The sequence below is a fragment of the Echeneis naucrates genome, chromosome 12 (assembly GCF_900963305.1).
Source record: "Echeneis naucrates chromosome 12, fEcheNa1.1, whole genome shotgun sequence".
Classification (NCBI taxonomy): Eukaryota; Metazoa; Chordata; class Actinopteri; order Carangiformes; family Echeneidae; genus Echeneis; species Echeneis naucrates.
Window position 1 is genome coordinate 509,672 of NC_042522.1, and position 10,947 is coordinate 520,618.

A 10,947-nucleotide genomic window follows, 5' to 3' on the forward strand; every position below is an offset into this window, starting at 1 on the left:
AACTTACTCACAATATGAATTTTGAACTGTAAACCTCACTTACAGTAAAGCTGTTGTACTGTAAAACATATCTACAGTAAATTGGTTATACCGTGAAGCATCTTTACAGTAAAGGTACTGTAGACGAGTAAGTTACTTCAAAAATTCAATTAAATGTCTAATAGTGCATAGTTCAAATTGTTTTTAAAATCTAACTAGTACTGGACATACTAACTGGCTCATATCTCATTATGATTCTCTTTCCCCTTTTGACCAACCTTTCCTATGCAGTCTGGCAGCTCGTGTGCTGTGGCGTATTCAGAAGAAAACAGGCATTGTGTCAGACAGTCAGCTGATCCCAGTGGACCAGCTAGAGGACCACATCTCTGACCTGCTTGAAGAAGACTTTAAGAAGCTCCAGACTAATGTGCATAACTTCCAGGAGTACTGGTCTCATGGGAGGAAGCAACACTCTGTGGACTACATTTCTCACATCTTTGGCATCGTAATTTGGAATGTTTCATTGTTTATCTGAATCCCACCTACTTCATGAATTTGTCTCTCCCTCACCCTCTGACCCTGTGACTGCAGATCAAATGTAATGGCTTCACTCTGAGCGATCAAAGAGGCCTCCAGGCTGTTGGTGTGGGTCTTTTCCCCAACCTGTGTTTGGTGAACCACGATTGTTGGCCAAACTGCACAGTCATCCTCAACCATGGCAAGTACGTGTCTGAGCAGCTGACCCTGTGAAATTCACTGTCAGGGTCGTTTATCAACACTGAACATATCAGTTACATAGTTTGAACAACCATGCTGTCCCATTACATATTTATGGTATCGGTAATGAGTTTGAATAGTTTGACCATTTGACACAACATAGAAACACACACACACACATGCACAAAAACACACAGTATTGATCATCTATGTTCTTATCAGAAATACTTTGAATCCACAGAGCAAATCAGGTTCATTCTAAGTGCTCTAGATTACAATAAAAAATTTAACAAGAAGAGTTTTATTATAGAAAGTAATAATAAAATAAATACTGAAGTATTAAGACAAAATTAAAGATATAGTTAAGTAATAAATTTACAGGTACAGCAGTGAGTATTACAGTGTTGATCAGAGGGTGGAGTTATAAAGTCTAATAGCCACTGGCAAGAATGATTTCCTGTGGTGCATCTTGGTGGGAAGTTTTTTATGGCTGAGGTGTTTGAAACATCCTGTTTTTGGCCAGTGCACCATGGAATGGATGAGAGACATTGTCCAAGATAGCCTGTAATTTAGCCAGCATCCTTCTCTTTGACACCACTGCAGTGTGCAGATCCATCCCCACAACATCGCTGGCTTTGTGGATTAGTTCAGAACATCCTTAGCATTGTCCAGATGATTTTAAAGGACCTATACAGAGTCGACTGTGGCCTACCTTGGAGCTGGGTTAGGTCAACCCAGTCTGTTTTAATGTGTACATAGCCTTGTCCACATTTCACTGTAATATCCTCAGATAGGCAGAAAGCAGCAATTGTTCTGTGCTGTAATAAAATATAGCTCTAGTGTCTTGTGGGCTAGTTTGTGATAATGTCATTAACCACATCATCATCATGATCATCATGTACAACATTAACCATGTCTTAGGTCATTGGGAGCAAACCTGACTTGATACTGGTGCAAACTAGAGCCCAGTCCCACTGTTACACACCTTAACACACACTGAATGAATGTCACTTTCTGTTACAGCCAATCAGCTTTGTGCTCTGCTCTCCACTCTCAAAGGAGGTACGTACTGCCAAGCTGCTGTTGAAGTCACCAGACTTCCTCGACTTGGTTGATGTGAGAAGACCAGTTGGAGCCATTGAAGTACTGTCATCTAGATTTATTTAAAAGCAAAGGTCTTTGGGGATCCCACAATACAGAGTCAATTCTGCATCAACACCAGTGAGCTCTGATCCAACCTTCTCAAACACAGCTTTATAAACTTTTTTCAGCCCCCCCCCCCCCCCCCTCAATATCTAAGACATTCCAAAGGTTATGCGTATGTCTCATTTCAGTGCTTCTATTCTCAAGGACAAAGCTATAGCAAACGCTTTTATCAGTAACTTGCCATTAGAGTGAGTTTGATACTTTTCCTACAGCTCTGCAGATGTTAGCCCTTCAAAGTGGTCTCCCTTCTCTTGTTATGCTGACTCATCTCCTCCTCTGTGTGAATGTAGCCTTGAGATGAACAGTTTATTCCTCTCTGGTTCACACTGTCTAAACTTGTAACAGTAAGCATTGCAGGATCATAGTGTATTGATATTAAACATATTACCATTATAAATGTGTTAGTATTAAACATATCACAAACCTAGTATATTGGTTTTAAAACATGTCACACTGCTCATCGCTCAAACTATCACACAATGTGATCTAATCACACCTATTTGACATAAACATACACATAGCAGGTCCAGCACCAGAGTGTGTTTTATTGTGTCTCTGGCACCACTTGGTGCCATATTTTTTATATTTTTTTCTGACCTTGCCTCATAAAAAAACACCAGTGTGCAACCACTTATTTAAGCAATATTTATTTTAATTTAGTGCAGGTTCTTTAATGCCAATTTCATGTTCCAGTCTCTGTAGTAAAATATTATGATCTATGGTGTCGAATGCAGCACTGAGATCTAAGAGGAGTATGGAGTATGGAGGCTGCTCCATTGTCTGAAATCATTTGAATATCATTGGAGACTTTGGCCAGTGCTGTTTCTATGCTGTGCTTTTTCCATGATTTTAAAAATGAAGGGAAGGTTCAATATGGGTCTATAATTGGCCAAAACATCTGGATCAAGATTCGGCTCTTTAAGTTGGGATTTGATGACCGTGGTCTTTAGAGTTTAGGGTACATAATCCAAAGATACAAAAATAAATCATATCGATAATGAATGGCTCAGTTAAGTATCAAATGTCTTTGAACCACCAGTTAACCATCTTGGAAAATCTGTCGACCATTGTGAGAATGGTTGTGGACTTCATAACTGGGCTTCCTCCATCAGATGGTAACACAGAGATTTCCAACCAGGCGTGCTGGGGCATGGACAAGGTCTGTAGGAGGCCAGGTGGCGAGGCATTAGAGACTTTCTGCAGTGAACTTTCAGAACATGCAGCAATGTAATCCGACATATCTTTGCGGGCTTCAGGCCACCAAAACCACTAACATTCTGAAGAGGGTTCGGCGAATGCCTGGGTGACAAGAAAGCTTATTTTTATGAGCCCAACCAATGACTTCTCCACGTAAGGGAGGAGGAACAAACTATCTATTAGGAGGTGTCCCACGAGGGGCTGGGAGAGACTCATTAGCCTTTATTACCTGAGATTCTATGCTCCAGTTGAATCCCCCAAGCACACATATGTCTTGGAGTATGGGTGCAGGCTCCGAGGTTTCAGTGTCTGGGGCATGGAGGCGGAATAGGATATCTGACTTTGTGTTCTTGCTGCCAGGACGATAAGACAAGGTGAAATTGAACCTTAAGAAAAATAACTTCTCATATCATCTTGCCTGTCGGACATTGAGTCTCTTGGTGCCTTTTATATATTCTAAGTTCTTGTGATCTGGAACGGCTGGGGCGCCCCTCCAGCCAGTGTCAGCCAGTGTCTCCATTCCTCCAGCGCCACTTTCACTGCCAACAGCTCCCAGTCCCCCACAGAATAGTTACTCTCTGCAGGACTCTTTGAGGACTCTGTTGCCGAATTAACCTTGCCTTGAGTGAGGTTTGAATGTACTCTTCCATAACTTTGCATTCAGGTGCAAAAAGGGAATAAAGGCGGCCTTAAGGATTAGGAGCTCCAGGAAGTAAATCTATAGCACAGTCATATTTGTGATGAGGGGGCAGGAAAGTCACTCTAGCCTTGCTAAAAACTTCTTTTAAATCATGATAACACTCTGGAACCCCACTGAGATCAGGATTGTCATTGTTCATGGCTTTCACATTCTCAGGGATTGACCCTGTTTCTTGAACAAGACAGTTCTTAAGGCTGATCCATTGCCTGAAGCCATTAGAATATCATTAGAGACTTTAACCAGCGCTGTTTCTGTTCTGTGATGGGTTCTAAATCCTGACTGAAACTCTTCAAGCAAACCGTTCCCATTCAGATGGTCGTATAATTGGTTTGCTACTGCTTTCTCAATGATTTTTGAGGTGAATGGAAGGTTGGATATGGGTCTATAGTTGGCCAAAACATCTGGATCAAGATTCGGCTTTTTAAGCTGGGGTTTAATAACTGCGGTCTAAAGAGTCTGAGGTACATAACCCAAAGATAAGGCCAAATTAATCAGATCTAGAATGAATGGCTCAATTAATTAAAAAATCTCTTTAGAGAGGCTAGTTGGTACTGGGCCTACTAGACAGGTTGATGTTGATGAGATTACAGAAGCTACCTCTGAGAGATTCAGAGGTGAGAATGATTCCAGATGTACAAGAGTCGTTGCAGTTGATTCAGGAGTTGCTGTATTCAGTAGAAGATTATTGTCTAATGTAGGTAAGAGCTGATTAATTCTTTCTCTAATTGTGAGAATTTTACCTGTAAAAATGTCCATAAAATCATCACTTCTGAGAGCTGAGGGTATCACTGGTTCAATTGAGCTATGACTCTCTGTCAGCCTGACTACAGTGCTCAAGAGAAACCTGGGGTTGTTCTTGTTTTCATCTATTAGTACTGAGTAATATGAACTTCTGGCACTGCGGAGAGCACTTTAATACATTTTTAAGCTATCTTTCCAGGCTCGATGAGACTCTTCCAAGTTACTGGAACACCCAACATCTTCCTAATTTCCTTGATGTCTGTTTTAAGGCACAAATTTGGGAAATATACCAAGGAGCCAGCCTCCTCTGTTGGATTACTTTCTTTTTGAGAGGGGCCGCATCAAGAGTTGAACACAGTGTTGAACACAGTGTAATCACATAGTGTAATCACAAGGTCATCAACCTGTGTATGGGAGAAATCCTCATTTGAATTTAGATATGGCATTGTTGGAAATTATGACCGAATGTTCTCTTTAATTTTAGCCACAGCATCTTCAGATAAACATCTTCTATAGCTGAATTTATTCCTCTATGCTGTGTAGGCAAATCAAGTAAACTCAAACGTAATAAGGTAATGGTCGGTCAAAAGAGAGTTTTGAGGAAAGATTGTTAACTTGTCAATTTCAATGCCATATGTTAGAACAAGGTCAAGGATATGATTGTAGTGGTGAATATTCAACAGTCCACATTTAATTGCAGTGTTATTTGAGATAAAATTTGTGGCTGTTTGATTTCAGTTAAGTTTTTATTTTTGTTTTTAGCTCCTCTTCTGTTTAATTTGGGTTTCGTAACTTTTCTAAATTTAGGTAGTTGGGGGACAGACACAGTTTCTATAGAGTGACAGGGGGGCAGCTAGCAACACTAGCAATAGGATGGGCTAGCTATGGTGTGGAACCTTGATTCTAACTCGCTAATTAAATTTTCGCCTCCATTTGTACCATCTTCCTGCATCTATGACGAGAGGTGTTATCATAAAAGGAAGCAGAATAGATAGACATGAGGCACACAGTACGGGGGCGGGAGTGGGGGGGAGCAGTGGAGAGAGAGAGCTACAGGCCTTTGCTAATTGTATCGTTTGATTAGTGGAGCTACAGAAGCTTAGGAAGGGGAAGAGATGGAGTTCTTGGCCAGTATAAGTTTTATAACCTTTTACTCTTGATTAATCAGGTGAATAGCAAAAGAATAGCAGAGACCGCACACACGGTAACAGAGCACAACCACCAGTGACAGGAAATGACATAACATGCTTACCGTAACACTTGCACAGTTCACTGTTTCACTGTTGTATGTGATTTACACTCTAGTGAGCACTTGTTGCACCATAATAGACAAATAAAGATTATTAAATGGTGGATGATGGACAGGCAGAGAAGTGATTGATGAGGTTAATATGAATTCTGAGAATTTAATGTAGATGTGAATATATTGCAGATCATGTCAATATAAGTCAATATTTATAATGGAGGAAGATTTTTTTTAATTGATACATAGTCAATTATCAGGTTTTTCCGAAGTGCAGCACTGTATTTTTTTCTTTCATTGAGAAACTAGAGGAAGGAAATTGTCTGACACCAGCCATACCACCCTCCTCTCCCCAGGATCGAGCTGCGAGCTCTGGAAAAGATTCCTGAGGGGGAGGAGCTGACAGTCAGTTATGTGGACTTCCTCAATCTGTCTGCTGATCGCCAAAAGAAGCTCAAGGAAGATTTTCACTTTGAGTGCATCTGTGCTCACTGCAGCCAACACATAAAGGACGACCTGATGACTGCAGCAGCAGAGAGTGGGGGCAGCAAAGTGAGTAAGAGTGGTGGTGGGGTGGGCTTGATCATCATCCAACAGAGGGGCAAAAATATAAACCTGCCACATTAACTACACACTGTTTTTATCTTCTTGCTATTTCTCTCTCAGCCATCTGCTGAGGATGTGGACGAAGTCACTGCCTTCAGTAAAGCGTGTCTGGTGGAGATTGAGAAGTTCCGTCTTCAGGGGAATTTTCATGAGGTACGCTACTGTCAGCACCTTCACCCCTTGCTGTCTGACTGTTTACACAAAGCTGTATATGTTTCATATGTCCAACAAATCCCTGTCCCGCCTCTCTCAGTTGATGAAATTGTGCCATGAGTGTATGGGGAAGCAAGACAACATCTTGGCTGACACCAATCTCTACAGGCTGCGCGTTCTCAGTGTTGCCAGTGAGGTGCTCTCCTACCTGCAGTCATTCAGTGAGGCTGCAGAGTGTTCCCACAAGATGGCAGATGGATACATGTGAGTGGTGACAGAGACAAACAAGCCCGATAACTAAAAGATCTGCCTCCCAATTTACTCTTGGAGACTTTAGGAACCCCAAGTAAACCTCCATCTAGAGACCGGAGTAGCCTACTGGGACAGGGTTAGGGCTCTCTGGGATATGATAGACCTGGGCCATTGAGAGCTTTATATGTTAAAAGAAGGATTTTAAAATCTATTCAGAATTTTACCAGCGGCCAATGAAGAGAAGCCAAAACAAGAGCTATACGGTCTCTTTTCCTAGTTCCCGTTAATATTCGTGCAGCAGAAATCTGAATCAACTTAAGGTCTTTCTGAGGTTTGTTTGGACATCCAGATAATAATATGTTACAGTAGTCCAGCCTCAAAGTTACAAATGCATGGACTAGTTTTTCTGCATCCACTTGAGAGAGGATGTTTCTGATGGGTCTATAGTTAGCCAAAACATCTGGACCAAGATCCGGCTTTTTAAGCTGGGGTTTGATTAAGAGTCTGAGGTACATAACCCAACAATAGGGTCAAATTAAGGCTTAATTAAGTTGAAAATCTTTTGAAAGAGGCTAGTCGATACTGGGTCTAATAGACAGGTCAATGATGATGACAGTATAGAAGCTAGAAGCTAGGTGCCAGAAATTCTTAAATGGGGGAGCTATGGGGGGCTGGATTTTTCTTTGGGGAGCCTTATGAATTTTGACTGTTTGTCGGTCACACATATCTCTCATGTGCATAACTTTTTTGTAGTGTGTGATTTAATTTAGTTTGATATATATGCTACAGCTTTGACAGCTCTCCCAGCAATGGCATAGCTGAGCAGCAGTTGATTGTGGATGCTGCTTACAGTATTTTTATTTTTGCTTGGGGGGGCTTAGACTTTTTGAGGGGGATTTAAGCCCCCCCTCCGGCCGTTAGTGGAAGCTAGCTGTGAGATGTTCAGAGATGAGAATGATTCCAGATGTAAAACAGGCGTTGCAGTTGGTTCAGGAGTTTCTGTATTTAGTAGAAGATTATTGTCTAATGCAGGTAAGCTGATGAATTCTTTCTCTGATTGTTATAATTTTATATGTGAAAAAGCCCATAAAATCATTTCTGCTAAGATTTGTTAACCATGGTTACCTGCAAGGCAACATGTGCAGTCATCATTGCTTAGCACAAAAAGGGCTTCACAGGAAAGGATATTGCTGCTACTAAGATTGTACCTAAGTCAACGATTTATTGGATTATGAAGAACTTCAAGGAGAGAGGTTCAATTGTTGTGAAGAAGGCTTCATGGCACCTAAGAAAGTCCAGCAAGTGTCTCCTTACGTTGATTCAGCTGTGGGATCAGTGCAGAGCTTGCTCAGGAATGGACTGCTGAAGAGTCGGGTAAAGTTGTTTTCTCTGATCATTGTTTGGGGCATCTGGAAAAAAGCTTGTCTGAAGAAGAAAAGGTGAGCACTACCATCAGTCCTGTGTCGCGGCAACAGTAGAGCATCCTGAGACCATTTATGTTGCTTCTCAACAAAGGAAGTGGGCTCACTCACAATTTTGCTTAAGAACAGAGCGATGAATAAAGAATGGTCCCAAAATATCCACGAGAGCAACTTCTCTCGACTATGCAAGAACAGTTTGGAGACAAACAATGCCTTTTCCAGCATGATGGAGCATGTTGCCATAAGGCAAAAGTGTTAAGTGGCTCCGGGAACAAAAGTTTTGGTCCATGGCCAAGACCTACACCTTAATCCCATTGAGAACTTGTGGTCAATCCTCAAGAGGTGGGTGGGTCACGAAAACTGGTTCGTAGAAAACATTACAGATCTGTAGGTTTCCATCTCTTATGAACCTTTAATTTAACCACTGAAGGGGTTGAGGTCAGCCCAGTCCTGAAAGATCATCACGTACTGTAAGAGACCATCATTGTAGAGTTTACAGCAGTTCAGCTCATTCCAAATCCCAAATAACCGACTTAGTCAGATAACAACCAGTATGCCGTTCTGAAATTCCTGTTGGTTCTGAACTTGAAATATGATGGAAACCCATACATGCTCCTTCCAATACGGCCTTTGGCTGAGGTCTGAGACCACAGGTGGATAATAAAATGAATATTTTTTTCAACCAACATACAGTGGGTACAGAAAATATTCAGACCCCTTCAATGTATCACTCTTTGTTACAGATATTTGCTAAAATCATTCAAGATGATTTTTTTCCTGATTAATATACACACAGCATGCCCTTTTGACAGAAAAACCCAGAACTGTAGACATTTTTGCAAATTTATTAAATAGAAACTGAAATATCACATAGTCAAAAGTATTCAGACCCTTTGCTCAGTATTGAGTAGAAGCACCCTTTTGAGCTAACCCGGTTTTTGGAGATCCCCTGCCATTCCTCCTTGCAGATCCTCTCCAGTTCTGTCAGGTTGGATTGCGAACGTTGGTGGACAGCTATTTTCAGGTCTCTCCAGAGATTTCAAGGATGAGCAGAAGAAATGGTAACAAATATTTAACCTGAGTGAAATATAATGGCGCATCAGCTTGGAATTTTTTGTGGTTTTCTGTCAAAATTGGGTGCTGTGTGTACATTGAGGAAAAAGAAATCAACTTAAATGATCTAAGCAAATGGCTGCAATGTAATAAAGAGTGAAAAATGTAAGAGGGTTTGAATACTTTCCGTACCCATTGTACATCTCCTTCACCTTTAGTTTACCTGGTTACTTTGTTTTCTCCTTGGAAAGACCCCAATAAATAAATAAATAAATAAATAAAACAGAAAAAAAGACAATTTAAACTTGGATCCATCCAAGATCCATTTTATCCTCAATGTATTTTTTGAGCTTGAACACTAAAGTTACCCCAGAATTGTAATCATTTACACATCCTTCAGTTTAAATACATGTAATTCATCTAGAGTTTATGTTGCTCAGCACTAAAGTAGAGCTTTTGTAAGGGACCTGATCATCTCTTACCAACAGGAAGTTGTACCACCCCAACAATCCCCAGCTGGGCATGGCCATCATGCGGGCAGGTGTCACTCACTGGCATGCTGGTCAGATAGAAGTGGGGCACAGCATGATCTGCAAGGCCTACAGCATCCTCTTGGTAACTCATGGACCTAACCACGCTATCACAAGAGACCTTGAGGTGTGTTTTACACCATTTGCATCATTTTAGCATGTGGGCATACTTTAATTTTGTTGTGCTATAATTTGCTTGTTTATTTTACCCTCTAGTCCATGCGCTCACAGACTGAGATAGAGCTGAAGATGTACCAGTACCGAACCATGGAGGATGCTGCTCTGAAGAAACAGCCTGTGACGAGCAGCTCCCTCTGACCAGTGTCATTGCCACCTTTAACATTATGACTCACCCTTGCTCTGATGCATGTCTGTGCACTCACATTCATATATAGCACCAGTCTAAACTTTAGACACATTTTCCCATTCAAATGAACAGGAAAGGAAGTCCAAATTTTTGACTGGAATGGTGTATTCCACATGTCCAGAACTAAGTTTGAGTCACCCTGATGTCTATAAACCCATGTGTGTGAAAAAAACATAACATGCTGCTTGTATCTACAGTAAAAATTGAGTTGAGTTGTGTTGTAATCATTTACGCACAAACAATAATCCTGACAATTGGGAGCAAGTCAGTGTGTTGCCACCTCTTAAATAACTCATTACCAAAAAACTATAAACACTTTGACTCAAATATAATCATCAATCAACTGAACAAAATCTATCTTCAACACACATGACAATGCACACAGACTTCCCTTGATGATTTGCTGAAGAAATGTGGTGCAGTTATAGTCCCTTTGGGTCTTTGAGGCTCCACCTCCTCAGTCAGTCTGATACAAGAAAACAGACGCCTCTGCAGACTCATGTAATGATCTAGGCCCAAATGAGAATATTTAAAATCAAATCAATTATTTGTATAGCGCCAAATCATAACAAAGTTACATCAAGGCACTTTACATATCGAGCAGGTCTAGACCAAACTCTTCATAAAATTATTTAAAGAGACCCAACAGATCCCCCGATGAGCAAGCACTTGGCGACAGTGGCAAGGAAAAACTTCCTTTAAGAGGCAGAAACCTCGGGCGGCCATCTGCCTCGACCGATTGGGTCGAGAGTGGGAGAGAGAGAGAGAGAGACACACAGGAG

General features: G+C 41.1%; 1 protein-coding gene across 3 annotated transcripts in view; it reads left to right on the top strand.

Moving 5' to 3' along the window:
• Nucleotides 1–10,684, top strand: part of LOC115052364 (histone-lysine N-methyltransferase Smyd1-like) — an 18,466-nt gene extending 7,782 nt beyond the window's left edge. The window contains exons 3-10 of one of the 3 annotated variants that reach the window (XM_029516435.1): nt 271–454; nt 571–701; nt 1,720–1,758; nt 6,140–6,335; nt 6,450–6,542; nt 6,643–6,806; nt 9,757–9,925; nt 10,015–10,684. In XM_029516435.1, coding sequence (XP_029372295.1) covers nt 271–454; nt 571–701; nt 1,720–1,758; nt 6,140–6,335; nt 6,450–6,542; nt 6,643–6,806; nt 9,757–9,925; nt 10,015–10,116 — 1,078 coding nt within the window. In that variant the 3' untranslated portion in view covers nt 10,117–10,684. Of the gene's footprint in view, nt 1–270; nt 485–570; nt 702–1,719; nt 1,759–6,139; nt 6,336–6,449; nt 6,543–6,642; nt 6,807–9,756; nt 9,926–10,014 lie in introns of all 3 variants that reach the window. The other 2 variants (XM_029516434.1, XM_029516436.1) reach the window with 2 other exon arrangements.
• The last annotated feature ends 263 nt before the right edge of the window (nt 10,685–10,947 follow it).